The 24,439-nt window shown below is 45.5% G+C and overlaps 1 protein-coding gene across 9 annotated transcripts in view; it reads right to left on the bottom strand.

Moving 5' to 3' along the window:
• Nucleotides 1-24,439, bottom strand: part of CHL1 (cell adhesion molecule L1 like) — a 144,020-nt gene that overhangs the window by 49,245 nt on the left and 70,336 nt on the right. For all 9 annotated transcript variants that reach the window (XR_012765223.1, XM_075432494.1, XM_075432486.1 and 6 more), the window contains 3 exons: nt 12,450-12,639; nt 10,194-10,299; nt 8,369-8,559 (listed from right to left, as the gene is read on the bottom strand). Coding sequence is in view for 8 of the 9 variants with exons in the window: in XM_075432494.1 (XP_075288609.1) it covers nt 8,369-8,559; nt 10,194-10,299; nt 12,450-12,540 (388 nt within the window). In the remaining variant the exon portion in view is untranslated. The remainder of the gene's footprint in view (nt 1-8,368; nt 8,560-10,193; nt 10,300-12,449; nt 12,640-24,439) is intronic.

Raw genomic sequence — 24,439 nt, forward strand, 5'->3', positions numbered from 1 at the left:
ATACACACACAGGCTGCACTATCTGGGCTTAAACGTAGGTTAAATCATTAATGGATGAAGGACTTGTTTAATCACCTAGGGCATCAGCACTGATGCCAGCAGACTGTTCAAAGCCTGAACCACTCTTGGCAAACCTGGGCCAGTCTCAGCAGACCAAAATGCAAGCGGAGCGCGTCCAAGCAGAGGGGAAGCGGAGATTATTCCAAAGAAACTAGCCCGCAAAACGAATTTAGCTAAGACAGTTTCAGGGCGGACACTGTCTGCTGCTTTCATTCCAGGCAAGTTCAAACTAGCGAAAGTTTCAGTTCAGGCAACAGCGCTGAACAGCAAAATTAACAGCAATTAAACAGCAAAGGAATGAAAGCATCCTGGGTGTGCAGCATAAACTGGCACGGCGAACACCCCCATCCCGGTGTTCGAGTCATGACAGGGAGCTCTGATAGCGAACAACCAATCTGAAACACCAGTGGTCCAGCAGCTCCGTGGGGCAGCTGCAGTGTCACATTGCAGGGGTCACACCGAAGAGAAACGCAGGGCCAGGACTCTGAGGAGACTTTATACATTGTGGGATTAGTAAACATAAAAAGAAGCAATCATTATAACACTGATTGCCTGAATGCAGATTGTGCATAGATTTTATCTCCAGGAGGATTATTAATACATTAAGAATTCTTAAGAGAGGCAAAATTAAGCTAATGAGCATTACCCACTCTGTAGGTGACATTTCAGATAGCAAAGGAACTATCTATTCAAACTCAGTACATTCAATAACCTATAGTCTTCAAGCCCTAGAAAATACATCTGCTGACTGCTGGAGAGGTGGAACACTTTCCAGTAGGAAAAAGCCAATTTGTTGATCTAAAGCTTGCTTATTCCCAAAAGCACATTGCTCCTAACAAAACTTTAAGAAAGCTGGATCAGGTGAAGGATAAGGCATTTCTGACTAAACCAAAGACACCAGAAAATAGACCAACAGCGAGCTCACTCATCTAGGACACTGGAAACTCTTGTTCAAACCCATTTTCTGCCTAATTTGGGACAATTAAATCTGGGTCTCCCATATCAGTTGGGTGCCATAACCACTGATCTTCTCAGTCAATTTCTGCAGCCAGCAATTACAGAATTATACAAAAATGTAGAAAGTCCCACCAGGAGACAAGGAAAAATCATGGCCTTGGTGTCACTAGCTGGGAGCGCAGACATTCATCTCCAAAGCATGGCCCAGATGTCTGCCCTGGTCCCCAGTGGGGGAGGAGACAGCAATGTGAACCCCAGTGTCCTCCATCTCTAACAAGTACTTGAACTACAGATGGTTGGGGCTTCTGGGTTCTTCCGTGCTGTTTTGTTTCACTTTCTTCATTGTGAAAACCATCAAAAAACTTTGATTTTCCTCTCATTGTATAACTTTGAGTGTTCTGAACGCTTGAAGTTGGAAAACTCCATTTTCATGATAAATTCCTGAGCCAAAACTTCTGACAAGCATATTTTCTTGCTGGGGTCCCACTGGTCTTAAAGACCAGAAAAATAACTGCTTCTGAATTCTGCATGAGGAGATTTACTAAAACTAAGCAACTAATATCACATTACACATTACATCTTGCATGTTTGTCTTCAGTATATATATATATATGGAAATTTATTTTTTTTTGCAGAGTTCCTCTGTTTAATTAGTGGATATTCCAGAATCAATCACTACTGATTTGTGGCTGATCACAGAAACTATCACAACCGAATTAAGCTCGAAAGTATCATACGAGATTAATCGTGTCACGGAAGTGTTTCATACTGCATGGAGTTATCAACGCAGCACAGGGACACTGTAAAATTTACAACCAATTGATCTCTTTGCAGAGATACCATTAAAACTGTCATGTCAATCTTTCATGCAATTCCCCACGCACAGATATAACGAGAGAGGACAGCGAATGCAGCATAGCTCCAAGTGCTGCCTCTCACATCTCCGTAACACAGGGGAGAAGACCATTATTTAATGACTCTGAGCAAGGCTTGCTCCAGTGCCAGCAGGACGGCTCTCACGACACAAGCAATCAAGTGGCACGTATGAAACAGCCCCTGCACACCTGACTTCTGCTACGGAGACATCTTCTAAAAGCCTACCGTGACATATAAAGCTCGCAAAACGGTCTTGGGAAAGGCTTCACTGCCCGACTATTAATTTCTTGTGAAGGCTGTACAGCACTCAAAAAACAGAGTTACAGGGCTCTGACAGCATGTAAACCATGGAAATGAAAGATTATCAGTGCCCGGAGTCATTTGTGTAAGGAACCAGGCTCTGTTTAATCCCTGGGGTGACTCAAAGTTTAATGACCGAACTGTACTTGAGATTAGGCTGAAATACCACTGGCAAATCACAGAATCCCAGAATGGTGGGGGTTGGAAGGGACCTCTGTGGGTCACCCAGTCCAACCCCCCTGCCGAAGCAGGGTCACCCACAGCAGGCTGCACAGGACCATGTCCAGGCGGGTCTTGAATATCTCCAAAGAAGGAGACTCCACAGCCTCCCTGGGCAGCCTGTTCCAGAGCTCCGTCACCCTCAGAGGGAAGAAGTTCTTCCTCGTGTTCAGCTGGAGCTTCCTCTGCTTCAGTTTGAGCCTGTTGCCCCTTGTCCTGTCACTGGGTACCACTGAAAAGAGTCTGGCCCCATCCTTCTGACACCCACCCTGTAGATATTTAGAGGCATTTCTAAGGTTCCCTCTCAGCCTTCTCTTCTTCAGGCTAAACAAGCCCAGCTCCCTCAGCCTTTCCTCATAGCAGGGATGCTCCAGTACCCTCATCATGCTCGTAACCCTCCGCTGAACTCTCTCCAGTAGCTCCTCATCTTTCTTGAACTGGGGAGCCCACATTAGGATTAGGCTGGCTGGCGAAATTTCAGGAAGGAGTCTGGGTCACTCTCTCCTACTTCTTATCTGTCCAGAAAACGCAGTATCACAACTAAAAGCAAACAGGAGGGAGACCAACACAATGCAATATAAAATCTAAATTTGAATTCAGTAGTACAGATTCAGAAACAGAGCAACCAGAGTTGGGGTACTCCAGTCCCCAGCAGGATTGCTTCAGGTTTACTCAGGTACCCAGGAGCATGCTTTGTCCTACAGCTTAGTTTTTATCCTACTGCTGAACTACAGTGACTTCACACAACTACAGCTGTATATAGTATGGCAATTTATACCAGTTTAGACGAGAATGGAGCCCATTCCATCCGCTATTTTACGTGTTTCTAGGTAAAGTGTTGAGAAATTGAACTGAAGCGAAAGAGTTTCAAGTCCTTGAGACCCCTGTGTCTGGTTTCTACCAGCAGCTGGTGTAAAACGGGATTCAACTCATGTTAAATCAGCTATCAGCAAACATTTTGGGAAACTATCATAGGAAAACATCACTATACACCAGGTCTGTTTTTATAATCTTCTCTGTGGATGCTGTTGCAGGTGTGTCCCGGGCTACGTGGATGCTTAGCCTGACCCACCATGGCTATTCTTAAGTTCTTCCATGCAAATAAATCCTTAAAGGATGCAAGAAGCGAGGGAAAGTGGAAAGTCAAGAAGTTTCTATAACCTGAAAATTCCCAGCTCCTCAGACACTTTAATTAGCGCCTGACTGATTTGTTATACAGATATATGTCTTGTGCAGTGAACAGCCCAACGTACAAAAGAATCATAAAGATGCAGTCATCGGCTACAAAATACAAAAAATGGTACCAAATACAACTTGGGCAGCTTCCAGTAACCATCCCAGTACATCAATTGCTATTCTGATCCATAAGTATATGCAGTAATTACAGTTAAACCTGTAATTTTCATTGCAGTCTTTGAACTGCTTATGAGATATGATCCTGCTTATTTATGGATTTTTTTAATTGCTGCATTAAATTGAAAAAGTTACGGAAGTCTGGCTGTCAGGAAGGCCGTGGCTGTCAGTCCACTTGCTCTCAAAGAAGCTTCTGCGATGGACTCAGGGACAGTCCTTATTGCTATGTAAATCTATCGCCCTTTCCAAAATGATGGTCACTGGCAACCGTCACAGTGATCCCAACGATTTAGACGGCCGGAAATGTTGTCAAAGGTATAGGGCACTGGTTTAGCAGGCAAGAGGTTGAAGTTTTATTCCCCCTGCCTGCCATGTCTCAGTGAGTTACCCTCTTTTGTTTTCTCTTCCAAAAAGACAATATTGACTGCCTTCCCAAAGCATGTCACTGAGTTCTCCTACTTGAGTATCAGCCCAATATCTTTCAATGACTTCACAACATTCACATCTGTTTATCTGAATATTAACACAGGTTTTGCTTTCTGTGGGAATTCTAGAACTGGCATCATTGGCATAGCGCAGCCTGCCAGTGGGCGATTTTACGTTTAGGCTATGTTTCCATCCTCAGATCTTCGGTCTTTTAGAGCCACTGCTTTAGAAATACTAAGCATAAATCTTTATGCAGTCTACCATGAGGAGTCTTTTACACTACAGTTAATTAAAGAAGTTTAAACCATACTTTTTCTCCTTCCTCTGGCATTGGGCCTACTCAGTAATTCGAGCAACAGATTCCCTAAATGAGGAGGAGGGTAGTCGAGGTCTGCGTTCTCACCAGTGAAACTCATTTTCATGCTGCCTGTATCTTGTAACAATCTGGACTTCGTAAACGATGCACACATATAGAGATCCTCAGACCCCATTCTTCCCCCCTCTCCTTAATGTCATCATATATAGGGGAAGTGTGGTATTTTCATTGTGTAGGTGACATTTAATGATCATTTCTGCTGACATTTCTATTGCTTTTCTGGAATGACTACTGTGAGTAAACAGTCTTTTGTTCTCCTTTTCAGCAGCATCCTTACTTTCCTTACAGACTCAGTATTCTCCTCCTGCAGTGTAAACGTGATTTATGAAAAAAACTGGCCTAGTCTGACTTGCTGGGCTTTTCTTCGCTTCATGGGCATAGTGACTTGCCAAGTAGCTTACATTTTAGTTGAATACAGCTGGCAAAGCACTGCCACCTCTGCATCATTACCATGAATGCATGTAGTGATCTCACATGTACCAGCCTCTCCTTCAAAACTTGAGGGTGAATAGAGGTAATTCATCCCAAACTCTTCGGTGTCAGCTATTGCCTGATTTACAGCGGATCTGTGCACCAGCAGCTCTTTCACTTCAGCACAGTCGTAGACTATCCAGCACTTCAGAAAATCAAAGGTGTCTTCTCTCTGAATCCTGATTTAATTTGCAGCATCTACATTGCACCATTAAATGAAAGAATTTATGACAGAAGAGTCTGAATAAAAGTAAATGTGCCTTAAAAAGTGTGGGAGTCGGGTAAATCCCTCTAATATATTATCTGTACCATTTAGGACTTCGCATGTATTGGCACTAAAATTCCTCTTGCATTTGGTAACAACCACGTTCATAACTTCTCAATTAATTTGTTGCTAACTACTCCCAGTATATTAAATATCTACTCAAGCTACTACAGACAATTTTTCATTACAAGCAAAATTATCTGCCTTGACTACAGATTCAATAATCCCAGATACAGACACAAACTTGTTCTTGTTTTCCATATTTAAGCAACTTTTTTGGCTCAGTAGGAATGGAGTATCAGAATATTCTGCTGCTGGAGGTGATACACCTTCAGTGAAACATGACACGGAGGTCTTGAACTCTGAAAATTAATGAGTCTGAGACACTTGGCTTAAGAGAAGTTATATTAACCCCACTGCCTGGCTAGACTCTAAAGTGAATAACTATGTCCTGTCTACAGCTCCGAGCAACTGCATCACCCTCCTGTTCCTGCCTCAAACTCCAGCTGACATCAGGTACATAGCTGCACTGTCCTACTTGTGGAGCCAGCTTACATCGTTAGCTCAATCAACTTCAACTTGCTGACCTTTAGGAACGTTGTGCAGTTCTTCTCCACTCAGGAATGATATTCCCTTAAAGCAACTGCAGATTGGTAGAGACTAAACCACACAGCAATACAGGCAATCTTGGTAACTCCTCACCAAACATCAAGCTACTGCATTAGGGAACACGATGCAAGACAGCACAATGTGAAATAGATTTCCCAAGGAAAAAATCCATGAAACTGGCTGAAAGGAAAAATAAATCCTGTCTTTTCTGAGGAGCGCTCATTACAATACATTTACACGGCATCCTTAGCAGCCCTCTCCCAGGAACTTTCGCAGCGCCTGCGATGTATCTTATTTCCAGTGTGACCACAGTCCCGTGACACTCCCTGCCTGGCTATATCGAAAATACTTCTCAGGATTGTTTCCTGTGATAAAAAAAAAGACACTAATTATGATGCATGTTTCTCACAGCCTGTTTCATCTGCACTGACCTGCAAGGGGCAGGTTTTTGTAGCTAGGGTGCCCACCCTTGTCACTGCAAAGGCCGAGAGACTATGGAGATATCCCCTGCCATGTGGACACACGTATTCCACATGTGCCCAATCCTTTCAGATACCCGATAATAAAATAGTGTAGGAACTTGGAAATGCAGGATCTAGTCTGAAAACAACCCCACTGCACTGTTGATTCTCTTCTTCTATGCCACTTGACGACACTGTACAGTCTGCTTCATGTTCTCACCCTGCTCCATCGTGGAACCAGTGAAGCTTGTTGTCCTTTCTGCTTCCACAAGGAAGGTTCTTCTTCAAATTTTGCTCTTCTAATTTCATATACTTCCTGAATTTAAGACCAACTGTGTCTTCGTCTTCCTATGCTACTTCCAAACTACAAGTGTTTAAATGTTTTGGTACAAAGCTGGCTGTGTCAACGTTGTCCTAATCACAACCCTGAACTTTGTATCAATAAATTCCATTCCACTCCTATGACCCTGGTCCTTAAAACCACCCATTTCCCCCTCTGCCCTTCCTCTGTGCTAACGACGGAAGGACACACTTCCAAGACCAGTAATTTTCACAACTGTATTTTTGATTTCATTTTCCATTCAGCTCCAGGTCTTTAATAATTATTCTCCCTCTGAGTATTTATACCAAACCCTGAACACTGCTGACATCAGACTAATGAACTCGCAGTTGATTGGATCGCTTCCCCTTGAGCTTTCCAACATTTGCATCGGTTGCTACTTCGCAGTAATAAGCTGCTATTTGTCCCATCCTTCCCCTCAGCTTCCAGTTTCATGTTCCTTGATCTGAGATGGAGACCTCATTGTCCTCCCAATTTCCGGGTGCTTAGTTGCGGTTGCAAAGCTGAAATATTACAGTCTTATGGCTATCAACAGCATTTGCATTCCAATAAATGTTTGGAATGTAAAAGCATCACGTGATTCCTAATTCTTTATCAAATAAAATTCTCCAGTATTAGAGAGATCACTCCAACTTTAACTCAGGAGTTTCCCCAAACTCACATCGTGGCTTTTAAAATGCTTCCCCAAAGTGATTTGGCTCAAACCAATTTTGTTTTCTCTGACAATGACTTCCTATTCCTTTATTGCCCACTACATTTCTTATTTTTAACACATTTCTAATACTATTTCATGATCTATGCCACTATTTCCACCCTTTCATGAAGAGCTGATATCTTTCAACCACTGTACTGCAGTTAAGATAGCTACTCTGCCATTTTTTCTGCTATTTGTTTTACCTCTCCAAATATTTTAATTTCTGTCTTTTCATGATGTGCTGGCATCAGCTCACAAACACACCGTCTCTCCCCAGATTAGGTAGAGAATTTACCAGACTACAACCCTCATCAATATTTATGCCTTCTTCTTTACAGAAAAAGTATTAGAAGAGGAAGCATCACAAGAGCAAATAGCGGCTCTAAGCAAATACAAATCAGAAAAGAATTCTTATGGGTTTTACGGCAAAGACACAGCAAGTGCTTTATAAAGGCATTTTATAGCCAAGTCAAAGCAAATAATAATTTTCTGTCATTGAACATTCAGCTCTCCTGAGATGGCTATTAAAAAGTTCGTACTAATTTACCCACTAACCCACCCTCTAGAGGCAAAGCGAGGCAGATGATACTCAGAAAGCAAAAGCAAACAATAAATGTTTCACAAATTAATATATCTGGGAAAACATATACCTTATTTACCCAGTGGCATTTGTATTAATTAAAGTTGGTAAGCAGCGTCAGTACCAGCACTTGGACACCCATAAGGACTTGGCAGTATAGTGGTATTGTCTGAAATCTTGCACTGAAATTCTATTTCTGTCCTCAGAAGCAGGAATGAAATAAAAACATTCCAGGCAGCACACGGAGTTTTTCCTTCCAATACTCACTGGACAGCCCATGTCTCACCATATACCACATTAGTAACCAGTTCTTTCCCATTTAATTTGAGGGAACAGTTTCCACCTGAAAAACCAAACCAACAGCAAAGCAGAAGCCCTTACTTGGAACAATTAGCTCGATTTCTTCTGACATGGCAGTTCCTAGCACATTGGATGCATAGCAACGATATTTCCCTTGAAAGTTGGTGATGATTCCACGGTTTTGAATCACAAATGTTCCAGAGTTGTTAGACACAATTATCCTCGGGTCAGATAATAAATCGAATGGCTTTCCATCTTTCGTCCAGTTGAAGCTGGAAAATAACATGAGTTTTACAAAAGACAGGTCACAGAACAGAGAGCACTATGGTACAAAACCAGTGGCAAATATGGGTGCAATAACATACTATTAAAATGAAAGGAAAAGCCTGGTATAAGAGGAGAGTGTTGGACGGTAAAATGACCACTGTGCTACTACAACTTGGGTTAGCTGTTGGGCATGTCTCTCCTATCGAACACTTCACTTTTGGGTAACTGATTGTGACATGAAATAAGAATACCAAGCTTAAGGCAAGGACAAAAAATCAGAGCGACCATCTGCAAGAGCCACACAGCGAAAGGAACCAGAGGTCTGTGAAAAATCTGTGTCTGTAGGAGAGCTGGTACTTCTGATGGGCAAGGATTGACAGGAGCTGGTCTCACCATCCATAGGAGATACCATGGCTGCACCCAGGAGCAACCCGAGACGACTCTACTGGGTTTCTCCTGGTCTTCACGGAGAATCACTTGTAGTTTTGACGCTCCCGGGGTTTGATTTTGATGAGTGCTGACATATTGGTCATAGTTTATGTATCTGGAAGTCTCAGGCGGCTTGAAATTGGGCTAGACTGATTCGAAAGCTGACAGCTGGAAATTACAGTATAACATGCATTTCGTGGAAACATACCTTTTTCAATACTTGGCAATGTTTTAAGAGAATAAATTAATGTGAACAGAAAACTATGTCTTGGCACTTCACTAGTATTGGCAAAACTGCCTTGCGACTCTATGGGGGGGAATATGGGGTCCTAGTGCCTACCCAGCATGATCACATCCATTTCAATATACCAGAAAACTTCTCATTGATCCACTGACAAACAGCGAAACAGAGGAAATTTGTTATCGCACTACACATCTCCATTCAGAGCTCAAATAAAAACAATCAAACCGACTCGATATCAACGTAACAACTGCCTTTTCTAAGCAAGTTTAAATCGTGTTGCAGAGAGAAAAAAGAAAGGAAAGATTACAGAGTAAAAATGACATGCAAACCAGTTATTAATTTAACCCACACACCATCAGGTGGCAAAACTCTCAGGAGAAGCTTTCACTATGTTCTTATTACATTTTTGTCAATCACATTTTCATTAAAAATCTTTTTTCCTTTCTATGCTGGAGTAAAATAAATAAAGCTTACCTTTGGATACTTATTTTAATAACTCCTTACGTGTGTATTTCTAACATCACCATGGCCGTGATGATGTCAGGTGCAGACAAGGTATCTGATAAAATGCAAATATGATCTCTAATACACAGTTTAATGTGCTTGGTGTTTTTAGGGTTGCTGTGGAAAAGGCAGAAGAGCAGCTGGGACCCTTCGATGACCACTACCCACCTCCTAGCTTTTGCAGCACAGCCCAGAGAAGTTTTTTAAATCACAGGGTGAACTCAGCACATGCTCGAAAAAAGAAACATCTCCAACAAGAAAAAGGCGTTTTGATATCTATCCACAGACTGAGTGGAAGCGAAGAACCTGAATGGAAACCCAAACCTTAACCCCACCTTACAATGATGAGCAGGTTACCACGCACCAGCTACTCTTCCCCTCCTCAGAACCAGAACAATGTTTGGCAAAGGCTAAAAGCAAACCGAATTTCTGCTCGCTTCTCCAGATGAAAGCAGTACTCACATGGGCTGTGGGTTTCCTCTAGCTTCACATTTAACTGTAAAGTCCTCATCGAAAGGGTAGGCAACCTGGGTGTGCGATTGCTCCGTGATTGTTGGAAGCTGCGCAACTAAACACAAAGAGGTACCGGGTTAAAACGCTGTTTGAGAGGAACTGTGCTCTGCCCAGGTCCTTTCTTTGAAAGGGACAATGTCAGGATTGCCTTAGTCCTCCAAAGAGTGAGGCTTGCTGTAAAAAAACAAGGGTGATCACCATCATCTTCCTGGCATTCACAATAGTCTCTGCTCCCAAAACTGAACGCTACCATGGCCTCAGCAGCCAGGCGAAGGCTCGACAGCACTGACTGCTTTCAGCCAACTGCTCCGGGCATCACCTGCACACACCTCCACGTACGACCAACCATGCCGGGCAGAGGAGAGCTGGGGCCACGCTAAAGCCAAAGCATGGGCCTGTGGACTGGTAAATTGATTCAGTGGTGAAGTCAATAACTGGCTTTTTAATCTAGGCACAGATACCCACAGGTGAAGTAGCAAACTGCTGTCTCCACAGAATCACAGAATGTTTGGGGTTGGAAGGGACCTCTGTGGGTCAACTAGTCCAACCCCCTGCCGAAGCAGGGTCACCTACAGCAGACTGTAGAGGACCTTGTCCAGGCGGGTCTTGAATATCTCCAGAGAAGGAGACTCCACAATCTCCCAGGGCAGCCATCTGGGATAAAACTGCTGGGAAATCCGTGGACTGCGAAGATGCCTTAATACCCCCTCCAGGGTACAGCAGGGGAAGAGCCGTTACCAGTCACGCCGTCACGCAATGATGTTTCGCTAACTTTATTTTTTTTCCAAGGGAATTAAAGTGTTGCGAATGTCTGTGAAACAGAGCCACACCAGGGAGAATGCTCCCCGCAGCGGAGCTGGGGCTAACAGGATCATCGCATTGTTATAAACAGCCAGGAAGAAAATTAACGTGCTCGTTTGGTGTCTCTTCAGTCCAGGGAGCTCAAAGCTGCAGCGAAACATGGTGTCTTGCCATACCGTGTGGTCCCAAAGCCAAACACTTCCAAGCCCACCAGCTTCACTGATCAGACATAATTCCTTTTTATTAAAATACAAAATGCTTCATTAAAGCAAATTAAGGACTAGACGGTTCCCCTGTGTAGGTGCTTCGAAGCAGAGGATGCCCAGTTTGTCCTGCACTTCACAGTCACAGCACCATTTTTGCTTTATTTAAACACAAGGAGCTACTGCTGTACCTTCCTTCAAAAAGCTTCTACTTCCAATTGCTGTTAAAAAAGTTCAGACAGCTTTCGAAAAATATCCTGTAAACCTGCTTGATTGCCTCCTCCTTTGCAGCCAGGGCTGTTGGCAGACTCCAGAGTGCTAAAAGCTCGCGGCAGGTCCACATGATGCCCTGACACTGGTCCGTGTCCTGCTCTGAGGTTACAGCACCCAAAGCCCTGCCTAGAACCTACATCTCTTTTTCCTGAGGTTTATTTATTTATTTATCCCCACCATAATTCATTCAAACCCCAGTATTGCTGAGTTTTGCTTTGTTGTGGGTTTTTTCGCCCCAGAAAACCTGCAGTTTGTAATCCTCCTGGTCTATTTATATCTGAAAAACGCAAAGCTTGGGAGGTCTGGGCTGTACTCCAGGCAGTGGGTCCACTGGCTTTCATCGCCCTGTCCCCTGTGAGCCTCATCCAGTATTTTGAACATGTCCTGAAACCACACCAGCCGTGTAAACAGGCAGTTTGAATGCATCATCGCCAGAGAGGGGTAACGGAGGTGCTCCCAGGGCAGTACATCAGGCGTAGGAAATGCTTCTCTGGGGACTAATGTACGCCCCGAGACACACGCTTGCTCCTTTTTCAGTCTGAAATGGCAGGTTGCAAGACAAGTACGTAAGCGTATATGTACATCAAACAAGCTTCAGGGAGATTCAGGGCCAGAATGAGGAATTTACGTGAAGGATAAAACCAAACCCTCGGAGCTAAGCGGTGTGTTGGATGGCAACCATCAGATATATGTTACTAGACAAGTTTACTGCTACGTTTAAACAGGTCCAAACAAAATAGCTTACATTTTTATCGCATCTGAATTTCCCAAAGGCCATGTTCTGGCAGAATTAAATTCAAAATGGAACAGTGAAAAGCAGGATTTAATATTTTATTCTTTGGGGAAAGGTTAAAAAAAAAGAGGGGGGGGTGGGGGGGTGGATACCAAAACAAAACAGCAAAGCTTTCATTAAATAGCTACAGCTCACCTGATAATGGTATTTCAATAGCTGCTGCCAAACTCAGTACAAAGAAAAACAGGCATATGGTGATCCCCTTGGTGCTTAGCAGCATCTCCATCACTCTTCTGTAAACAAGGAGTCCAAACAGAATGAGAGCTACCTTCTGCTTCCTCTCACCGTCACTTCAGATCAGATGTAAGGATGTGAAATGGAAAGGCTAGCGAGGAGAAGAAATAGCCATATTAGCTTGCAATAACAACTTGGCTCTAACAAGGTTACTAAATTTAAGCGACGCTTCAGCATTTGCAGCTAAATTGCAAATCGCACCAAGTGGTACAATTTCCTCTCCTCTCTCCTCATCCCCCGGCTTCGGGAAGGTCCTCTACTAAATTCGTAACAAAAAAATACATGCACAAAAGCACAAATCCATTATAGCGCAGAAGTATAATTACCTTTTGTTTTGCAATTAAAAGTAGGGATGGCATAAAATATGGTATACTTGTAATCATTCCAGTTCATAAATTTTTCTAATGAGAGTTGTGTAAGTTGCAAAGTAATGTAAGAGATCTAATGAGAGAAATTCAGTAGACTAATGACCTTGTTCATAAATCTTATATGTCTTTTTTCTTTCATTTACGTTTGAAAAAGGACACAATCTAGTTTAGTTCATTAATAAGGACCAGAACACGAACCCTTCACTTTTCCTCCATAATCCCAGAACTACCATACACAGGTTTTACACAACCCATTATACCTCCTTAGATTCTGCATTACAAGGCAAAAATGTCAGGCAGCTGCCAAAAGGAAACACATTCAGCTCTAACGAGCATTTTCGGGTAATTCGCAGAGGAATAAAAGAGAGAGAATTCTACAAATGTGGGTGTACAGAGAATTTCAGTCGTCAGCACCGTTCACAATATCTCAGCAAAATATCAACCAGCATAAGATGTGTTTTGTACCTTTGCATCTTCTAACAACACAGCACTTACAGGACATCGGTCTCCAGAGAATTTCGACCTCAGAACTGTCAGAACAATTTTGCAAGAGCAATTTTCAAGACAAGGCTACTGCGCTGGAGGTGAGGACCAACCCGCCGGCAGCCCAGCCCCGCACGGCACGGCAGGCTCTGATTCACGCCCCCGAGCCCACAAGCAGAGCTGTACGACCGCGGCAACGTATTTCCAGGCTCAGCCTGGCTCGCACGCAGCTCTTGTATCTTTGCACCCACGACCCGGTTAATCCAGGGATCAGGAAAGCAACCCCGGGATCAGGGAGAGCAGTTGGCACACGGGGGCAGGCGGGAGGTGGGAGCCGGGCAGCGCGCTGGGGATGCTCGCCCTTGCGCAGCACAGCTGGCTGCAGCTGGAGCAGGGACAGCCCCCAGCCATGATGGTTTGCTCCTGAGGGTTGGTTTGCCAGAGCTCTGCAAAACACGGGCACGAAGCAGGGATTTCCCTTCTACCCGGCACGCTCCCTCTCGCGTGGTCTCGGGGAGATGAGCAACAGGTTGTGCTGCGGCCCCTTCTCCAGAGGCATCAGCAGGATAATTTCTGCTCATTCAGTCACCAGTTCATCAAAACTTTCTGGAAGTCCATGTCTTTGAGACCAAAATCCCTGGCTGAAGATTGAAACTGGCCAAAGAGGGGACAAGAGACAGACACTATAATCACATAAGCCTCATTTGGTCAGAAATGCGGCTCAAAAACAGATGTCTTCTAAGTATCTTAGGCGCCAAGTGTTCGCTGATGGAAGAAGCTGACTAATCTGCTTAGTGCCTCGCTCCGCAGAGGGGGACAGTGCAGAAGGGCACTGGAGGGGCCAGGGACCCACTGGCTGAGCTGCCACCCCTGCTCGTGTCTGGGTGCAAATCAGGCAGAATTGGGCAACATCAGTAAGTTCTGCTTTGTGGCAGTCGATATTTCCCTCCGTTTGATTTCTCCCAGCTCTGACTTGTGAGCAACAGACCTCTGCGAACCTCAATTCAACAAAATCTGGGCTGTATGGCAGGGTACACACGACCCGCAGCCCCAGCCCGCAGTCACCTGACGGCTGCAGAACTTGTGGGCTCTCCTGCCGTGCCTTACCTGCTCCTGGCAGATGCTCCAGATCTGTGTCATCGATAGTGGAACAGATGCTCAGACAGCGAACCCTCTGGCCACACAATCGCGATTTAGGCTCACAAAAATCCGACCAGTGTGGCTGCTTGCAGATGGTGCAGAATCACAGAATCACAGAACGGTGGGGATTGGAAGGGACCTCTGTGGGTCACCCAGTCCAACCCCCTGCCGAAGCAGGGTCACCTACAGCAGGCTGCACAGGACCTTGTCCAGGTGGGTCTGGAATATCTCCAGAGAAGGAGACTCCACAACCTCCCTGGGCAGCCTGGGCCAGGGCTCCATCACACTCAGAGGGAAGAAGTTCTTCCTCATGTTCAGACAGAACTTCCTCTGCTTCAGTTTGTGCCCGTTGCCCTTTGTCCTGTTGCTGGGCACCACTGAAAAGAGTCTGGCCCCGTCCTCCTGACATCCACCCTGAAGATATTTATAGGCATTTCTAAGGTCCCCTCTCAGCCTTCTCTTCTTCAGGCTGAACAAGCCCAGCTCCCTCAGCCTTTCCTCATAGCAGAGATGCTCCAGTCCCCTCATCATCCTCGTAGCCCTCTTCTCCCAGCATCTGCTGACAGCTCTGGGGACCAGAGCAGCCCGTGCCAGGCTGCCAAGCAGAGGAAGGGGAGGTAAGACTCCAGGAGGTGTGCAGGGCTGTAGACTGAGGAGCAGGAAGTTTCTTTTTATACAAGTGTTACAAAGCATTGTATAGATGCAGATTAAATTCAAGAAAAAAAACAGGAAAACAGCTGGAGTCCTTAACCACACCCGTTCGCTCACACCTTCTTTTTCCTTTTTTTTAATAGAATGACACACAGCAAAGAAGAGATACACTAAATAAAAAGGATATCCTTTATCATGTGATATGGCACGACTTGCCTCTGCAGGCTGCGGTAATTAGTCGGTCTGTCTAGCTCCTCGCTCGTTTTCCCTGCGTTGAATACTAATGCAGGGGCCCGACAGCAGCAGCATTCGGAAGCAGCGAGCACTTCGGGACCAACGGCGCTGGAGACGCGCGCAGCAGCCGCGTACTTCCAAAGGCCGCTTGGAAACCTCCCCGCAGCTGCACGTAACCTCTGCCATTGCACTCCATGGCAGTTTCCACGAGGTACAGTCCCAGGGTGATGTCAATTAAGCAACAGTATCTTTGCGGAGGTATTTACCTCGTGGTAACTACTCAGCAAGATAAGCTTCCCTTTCCCATTCCTATGTTCTATATACATTTTTCCCTTTTTTTTCTATATACAGAATTTCCCATTCCTATGTTTTGTATGTATATAAAACATAGGAATGGGAAGAATATATATATTCTTATATATATATATAAAACATAGGAATGGGAAATATATATATATATATATATGGCCCTTAATGGTGCAGCAGAGGCGTTATCCTGGCTGTGCTGGTTGCGACAGCAGATGTTATGGCTGGCTAACACATCATGCACATCTCCCCCTAACACATCATGAACACCTCCCCCGACGTGTCCCACTCAGCCAGTCGCTCTCCTGTGCCCCGTTCTGGACAGTGATGGTCCTTAGCAGACGGACAGGTCGAGACATACGTCCTCCAGCAAGGAGACCCGTGTCAAGCGATTAACCTTATTTAAGGTGATGTATAGACAGGGCTGCCAAGCGTTAGGCATTTTGTATGGCTGTCACGCGTCTGGCTGTCCTACCAAGCCTCAGGCCCACAGCTCAGCTGAAACTGCCGAGTCTCTGATTAAATCACCAACCTTCCCTCTCATCTCCAGCACCCAGACAACCCCGAGCCCCTTCCCAAACGAGCAACATCAGATGTCCTCCAGACACCCCGTCCATCCCGGCCTTAAACGCAGCCGCCTACCCAAACTTCAGGCAGCACGATCTTCCACTCCTATGATGATTAAACCCCAACCCAAAATTTCTCATCTCGTGCCAGTTCCTAGCAAAGGAACAATTTCACTGCTTAAGCAATTTGGAGGAAGAAAGGAGGGAGAGGCGCAAGCACTTGGCAGCTACGGGCAGGTTTCGGTCCCGCTGGTGCCAAAGCGCAACGCTCTCCTGGAGTCTAGTATGTGCCAGAGAGCAACCTGCAAAATCTTGATGGTGGTAAAAGCCTCAGCTCTGCTCTCCAAGCCAGCGAGCTGGATATCAGACCACAGCCGGCTGTTGCTTTTCCCCCAGGAATCCCACACCCCCCTTTCTTCCCACCAGGAGTGGGCTGCAGCATCCCTCGCGCCGGGGAGCGGGGGCAAAAGATTACGGAAGAAAACCTTTCCTCGGCACAACGAAGGAACATGTACGCTACAACAAACGTTACATTTACGACCCCTCCTCTTCCCTTCTCCTTCTCCCCCCTTCTCCCTCCTTTTCTACCTTTATGGTCGATTTTCTCCGCCTCAGGCTTAAGTCAAGTAATTTGAATTCACTGCAAATACTTATCTGTAGTTCCTTACCTGCAATTCATTATTTACTGTGCTGCTCAGTTAATAGTAAACACTGATTGCTCTAAGGACAGCTCATTTGTTTGTTTAATGAGCTGCCTTTAACTTACAGTGAGCAAATCTTTCAAAATACCAGTATTTCTAAGGAGCGACGCAGTTCCAGATTCTTGTATTTTATACCATTGCTTCCAGAAGCGTGTAATAAAAATATTGGATAACTAAATAAGAAAAAAAAATAAATTTCCATTTATCTCATCAATCTAGTGAACAATTTTCCCTACATGTAATTACTACATTAAAATTGCTCACAAATAGCGGCAGGATGACAGCCAAAAATTCCCAGATTACTGGTCTACTGCTTCCAAGAGAAATTATATTGCACTGCTAAACACGGCATCAATCTTGGCTGTTTGGTTCCCTCTTAAAATACGTAAGATTTTGTCCCTGTATAAGTCCTGTACAGCACTAATATTCATGAAAGTACTGGATCCCCACAGCTTAATACTAGTACATTTCTAGGCTGACCTTTTCACTAGCTAGAATCAGATTTAATTTCTCAGTGACATATACATTACAAGATTGTTAAATAAAAGCCCTCGGTAATTAGAACTTACAGCCTTCGGGGTGGCCCCAATTACAGAACAACAGAACAAAACTCTGGAAAAAAATTCCTTCCTGGTATGAGAAATAAAAATTTGCCTATTTAATTACATCATACGTTGCAAGTTAAGTGACTATGTAGCCTAATTAAGTACTCTCACTCTTCCTTGATAAGAATCACAGAAGAAAATAAAAAAAAAAAAATCATAGACACATCAAGACATCCCCCATCCCAAAAGAGACGCAGGCCCTGCCCAGCCGAAGGCGATGGCTGGGTGGTACCCACAGCCGACAGCCGCTCCGGGCAGCGCCATCACGCCAGCCCGCATCTTGGTGAAACCCAGCCGGCGCGGTCGGGCTTCAGCATGGCGAGCACTGATGCTCCAGGAGCGATGCCTCTGGCCAACAGGTTGAGGGAGGTTCTCCTCCCCCTCTACACTGCCCTAGTGAGGTCCCATCTGCAGTGCTGCGTCCAGTTCTGGGCTTCCACTTCAAGAAAGATGAGGAGCTACTGGACAGAGTCCAGCGGAGGGCTATGAGGATGATGAGGGGACTGGAGCATCTCTCCTATGAGGAGAGGCTGAGGGAGCTGGGCTTGTTTAGCCTGAAGAAGAGAAGGCTGAGAGGGAACCTTAGAAATGCTTATAAATATCTCAAGGGTGGGTGTCAGGAGGACGGGGCCAGACTTTTCAGTGGTGCCCAGCGACAGGACAAGGGGCAACGGGCACAAACTGAAGCACAGGAAGCTCCATCTGAATATGAGGAAGAACTTCTTCCCTCTGAGGGTGACGGAGCCCTGGAACAGGCTGCCCAGGGAGGTTGTGGACTCTCCTTCTCTGGACATATTCCAGACCCACATGGACAAGGTCCTGTGCAGCCTGCTGTAGGTGACCCTGTTTCGGCAGGGGGTTGGACTGGGTGACCCACAGAGGCCCCTTCCAACCCCGAACATTCTGTGATTCTGTGATCTCCATCCCTGCACCGCTCGCAGCCTGTGGCCAGCGCGGACCCGGTGGCTGGGGAGGGGGCTCCCACCCACACCCCCCCTGGAGGGAAGCTTCCTGAAGCCCTGTCACCTCTGAAGGTCTCCTGCGGAGGCTGAGTGCGTGAAACCTGGAGCAGATGAGACTCCAATAAAGTGACCTCAGGTGCTGGGGAAATTGAGAGCGGAGGGCAGCGGGGATGTTCTGCCTGCTTGTTTCCACGCTCACTGCTCCAGCCTGGGTGCCCTGGTTCAGGGGACACTGCAGGTGACAGCTAAAATGACAAGGTCTTCTTCTCAGAAAGCATTCATCTCCACCCCAGTGAGCCTCCATGCCCTTTTCTCCTCTCCACTGCAGAGCCTTCCAGCAAACAGGTGACAAAAACCGTACGAGGCGAGGAAGTGTGTCCAGTGTGGGGCAAATGGACCCCAGCAGCTCCCAGCACAGTGGCCACAGTCCCCAGGGACAGAGGCTGAGCCCCGGGAGCACGCAGCATCCATCACCTCTGCGCTTCTCCACGCCACGAGTAGGAATACCTCCCTACCTCACTAATTCGCTAAGAAAGGTTGAGATTTATGCTCATGAAACCTTAAATGCAATGCTACAGGCACAGCATTCACGCAGCTATAGTGTGTGTCGTGTCCCCCATCCCACCATCCCCTCCCTGAAAAACACCCCGCATGCAGAGACACTCATGTGTTTGGAAAAGATGAGAAGGAATATTCATAAGGCCCCACCGTTTTACTTCAGGTGTCCATGTTACACATAGCTTTTCCCCTAAAAGCTTCCTGGCACCCCAGCGTTAGTACCAAGAAGCAGATAACCTTCACTTGACTCTATCCCAAGCACCTATTTTTGGATGCTGTCAGTTCTCAGCAAAGCAGCCCATGATGCGTATGTTTGGAGGTGATTAAAACAATCATCCAAATCAGAAAGATGTTCTTCCTTCCGTGGTAAAACATTTCCAAACAGACTGCAGCACATAGGCAAGAAGATTTTTTTTTAGATGCAATTCCGCTCTCAGGAGGTTTAGTGAGAGAAGTCTATGCATTATTTATCTTGCCAAGGACTTTATAAACATTATTGGACAGCACATGTAAAGTAAAAGTTTTCAGTGCAGCTAAACACCCTCAACTATTTCACAAAATTTATGTGTTTCAAATATGACTGCAGCTATTATGTCTTCCCAATTTTGTAATCCATCAGTCTTTCAGTTTCTAAAACACAAAAAAACCTCTAGAAATGTGACAGAATGAATAAATATAATAAAAAAATTTATACACAAAGTAGTGGAGTGTTTTACTGTAGCACAAGCAGCAGTAAAACATTCAGTTCAGTAACCAGCGTAAGTATTCGAACTTATTTCCCTGGGACAAGGTTTTAAGAAATAACTAGGGATTTTGGGAGCCCAGCTTGCCAGGTCCCGGTTTGCTGGAAGAGACGTCAGCTCCCGGCCGGGCAGGGCACATCCCCAGCCAGGCAGACGCGGCAGGGTGACAGCTGTGCCCGTCCCCGAGCCGGAGGTCTGCCATCGCCCGGCTGTGACCGACCTTTCAGCTGGATTGTTTCTGCTAATTGCAGAACTCAATTTACGCTGTTTCTGTCTGAGATTTACCCTGAGTTGAGTGGAAACTGAAAAGGTGTGGGAGCATCTTCCCTTCCAAGAGCCCAACGCCAGGAAAACGCAGCCGGCACCAGCCATCCATTTTTCAGCTTTCATTCGTTTCATACACCTGGTAGCTGAAGCACTGCACTACTCAATCACAGAGCACAAGGACCATCTTTCTTAAAGCCTTGCATGCCTTTGAGTTCTCAGTCAGTGTGGGTGTAAGCGTGTACAGAAATGTGGCTCCTAATCAGGACAAACGATCTGCTTGTCGGTAGCTGTCTGCTGACACTTGCCAACATGAAGCTTCCTTCATAGGATCTAGAGGTACTCGCTGCCAAAGAACATGAGGTTTTCAGTTTTTCCTGGAAAAAAATAAATCAATGGATACCCTACTGTCATTTCACCAATATGATTCACATAAACTAGATTAGCTGAATATATTTTTCTAACTTTTTTTTTCTTTTTGCTTACACCTTCCAACATGCTCCATTCGATGGCTCCTTTCAAGTGAGCAATGTTTTGGTTTTTAAAAACAGAGTGCAACTGAGCAATGTTTCTGGCAACACACAATATTTAATTTTAATAAATAATTTTTCAGTACCCATTTTGGTCTATCTGCTCAACCCAACTAATGTTAACCAGACTTGACTTAGCCCATTTGTAAACTTTAAGTCAAGCAATCCTAAATAAAACTCCCCATTTTTGCTTCCTGTGAAAAATAGTGTGAGCAAGTTTAAGACCTGGAACATTTGATAAAACAGTTACTACAAATTACACAGCTTCTGAAAACAAAGCTCACTTTTGCAGCTGGGGATGCTTCTAACAGAAACCTTCTCAAGGAGCAGTGGCCCTGCAAAGACGTTCGGGAGACCTGGCTTGGCAGCCCCATCGGATCAGCTCTGCTGCAAGCACGAAATGCCTCTGAGCAGCGCTTGTAACAAAGAGTCCAAAGAAAATCCAGTGTGGAAATCAATACCTGGTTTAGCTTTTTCATAACCAAAGAAATAAACGTTAACTGTGAACAGTATTGTTGTTTATGATGACTACATCATTAAACTTTAGTTCTAACATTATTGACACAGCACTTACAAGTAAATTGAGATAAGTGTTGATGTGGTTATTCCTACCATTAGGAGCACATAAACCTCAGTACCCTACAGCCAAATTCCACCGTTATGGATAGTCTTAAACACGTGAATAAAGACAAGCATCTGTATCGACTGCAGGAGAACAACCATGCGTGACAGCAAGCGGGACACCAGGTCACGGCAGAGCCGCTCCGGCTCAGCCCTCCCGACGGGCCGGCGCAGGTAAGCGGCAGAGGGAGCGCAGGAGGATGCTCTCCGGGTACGTACTTGCTCCGCACCGCCTATAGCTGCTGGGGGACTTTCTGAGCAGAAGGCACATCTAACCTTTTGTCCGTAACAGCTACCAATGGGCCTTTCTTCCACAAATATCAGTACCTTTTCCTTTTCTCCTCATTGATGATACACTTTGACATCCATCACCTGAGATAATGAGTCCCTCACTATGTGCACTGTTAAACTTGCTGCTTAATAGTCTCGCTGGCCCTCCTCCACTTCCCACAGGTCCTCTCCTCCACATCACTTGCGACTGTGCAGCTCCGCGAATCCCCCCTTCGCAATCCCGCCACCAAGCTGAACCCACCGGAGCACCAGCTTAACCACAGCATGGGCGTGTGGTGGGGTAACTCAGCTCTCTGGTTTGGTCTCAGGTCCGGCTTCTCCAGCCATCCTCACTGCACGCAAAATTGTCCTTTCCCCAGTTCACTTTCAGAGTAGGTGAACTGGGCAGCAAATCTGAGCAGTGGGAGCACTGGCCCACCACTACAGCAGCTCCTGTAACAGAGGAGTTTAGGTCTGTAGACACAAACTCAGTCTTTCCTTGAGTGGGAAATGAATCCATAAGTTTACATTCACCTTCTTCTACCCTCCTTACAGTTCTACTGTGGCAGCAATTGCTCTTTCAGGGGAAAATCTGGATATAAAAGAGTGTATTTGAGCCGTATATACCACATCTTGCAGCATAAATTGTTTGTGTAAATGCTTCCCAGACTTCTGAGAAATCTACAATTGTTTAATTAGCAAGTTTCTAACATAACTAAAACTAAAGCTGAATTAAAAATACCATGATGAAATTTTAGATTATATTTCTTCATTGCACTATAAAGCTTACTTTGCATAAGACTTGTACAAGTCATCATAAAATAAGGTTCGTGGCTTCAGTATATATGCAAATTTACTGATGGAAGAGCAGCCTAATTCTCCCGCATGTACCTGTTGTATGTACCTCCTTTTAAAGGTTGGCCATACATTCATTTAGTTTTTGTTAACTGAGCAAATCAGATAAATTATTCTAGCAGAAGGAGATAACATTGTAGCAGAGGGATGTTGTGAGCACGGCTTTTTCACAGACCTACAGATACGCAGTGACAACCACTCTTCCTTCCTAGTAACAAAACAGCACAGATTTGAGCTTTGCAGACACATCTCAAAGCACATCAGCTTGGGTAAAAATTAAGCTATTGTCTGCGGCTTTTGCCATTATGTATTTCTTTGAGCCACCACATCTCCTAAACGAGCTTACCACCATTTCTGGCTGAAAGTAGTTTTATATGACTTGAGATTTTCATCAGCGATTAGCATTTCAGCCCATAGCTCAAGCATGAAGCATAAAGCAACGTCCAGTCCCAACCGGGCTGGGCGACTGGCAACGACAGCGCGTCTTCCAGGCACAAAGGCAATCAAAGCAGGTCGCGGTTTGTTTTCAGACGAGCCTGCTAATGACAGCCTCCTCCAACGGAGGCAATGCAAATTCTCCTGAATTTCAACATGAATTCGCGGCAAAGGCGCTTTCTTCTTTTGTATACCCATTCTCCCTCTTCTAAAGCAGAAAATAATAGCAAGATCATGAGCTTGCTCATGGAATAACAACAAACGCATTCTAGTGAAGCAACAGCTCGCAGGAGAAGTCCTGCCTCAGCCTGGAAACCTCTCTTGCAGCCCAGCTCATGCCACAGACAGCTTCAGTTGTTGCAGCTCCAGCCCCTCAGCACAGCCGCCAAGCCAGGCAGAGCCCCACCGAGCCGGGGACGCGGGCAGGGGGTCTGCCGGGCAGGGGGTCTGCCGGGCAAAGCTCCTCACCAGCCTGGAGACTGCTCATCCAGCACAAAGCTCAGTGCAAACAGCATCTTCCCCTCCCCAACGCATGCGGACGGGCTCCTCGGATGGCTGCCACGGGAGAAACGCCGCACTCTGTCAGGTAGCAAAGGAGGGGGAAAAATTTGCAGCCCCCAGCACCTAATGGGCTCCATCGGCGAGCGCGGCGTGCTTGCCATGCGGGAGCAAGCCCCGTGCCAGGAGAATCATCCGACTACCACAGAAACCACTGCAGAGCGACGAGGGCTCCACTCTGCGTTAATGATTTTCACAGCATGGGTTTGTGCTTACTTGAGCGTTCCCTCTGCTAGTAGCAAGGTGATGATACGAACGGGAGGGAAATAAAAAAAATGTACTTAGTTGCAAATGAATTACCTCTATAAACAGCAGAAAATGGCTATTATTCCCAGCTGACCCATTAGGGAGCATTTTTTCCTGATGCATCCCGGATAGGTGAACTCATTCACAACGTACAACACTGGCGAATGCTGTCAAATACCAACCATCCTCAGTCGGAGCCCGCTGCTCCATCCGTGCCACGCCAAGCGCACGCTCACAGCACTTCTCTGCCTCCCAGACTCGAGGGAGGCTCAGCCTGCTCCCAACATCCCGAGGGGAAAATCCTGGCAGGCTTCGCACATGAAATCTTAAAACCAGTGAAAAACTAACATCAGAGCTGAAGCCAATCTCCTTCTGTATCAACGTTCTTCTTGCATCTCAGCACAAGAGCACCACGAGACAGCGAAAGTCATTGGGACACTGTGTGTTTCTAATTTAAATTGCAGTCAGTGACTCATGACAATGGAGAGTTTCACAGCAGGCAATCTCGTGAACTTTCTGCCTTCCTCTGATTTTTCCTCCTTCTGTGTAATAAGAGAGATTTGCTTTTCCAGCTTCATGGCGGATCTCACAACGCTTGCTTTTCCCGCTAAGTCAAGGCCATTAAGCTTCCAATATTTTCCTCATTACCAGAGACACAAGGGATTACTTAAAAAAAAAAATAATAAAAAATTAAAAGAGAAGCTAAATGTAATGATTTAACCCCCGCCACTGCATGAAAGCATTTAAGACTACAGGTTAAACACCATCCACGTCACCGCAGGAGAAATTCCGAAA

Source organism: Opisthocomus hoazin, chromosome 11 (genome assembly GCF_030867145.1).
Source record: "Opisthocomus hoazin isolate bOpiHoa1 chromosome 11, bOpiHoa1.hap1, whole genome shotgun sequence".
Lineage (NCBI taxonomy): Eukaryota > Metazoa > Chordata > Aves > Opisthocomiformes > Opisthocomidae > Opisthocomus > Opisthocomus hoazin.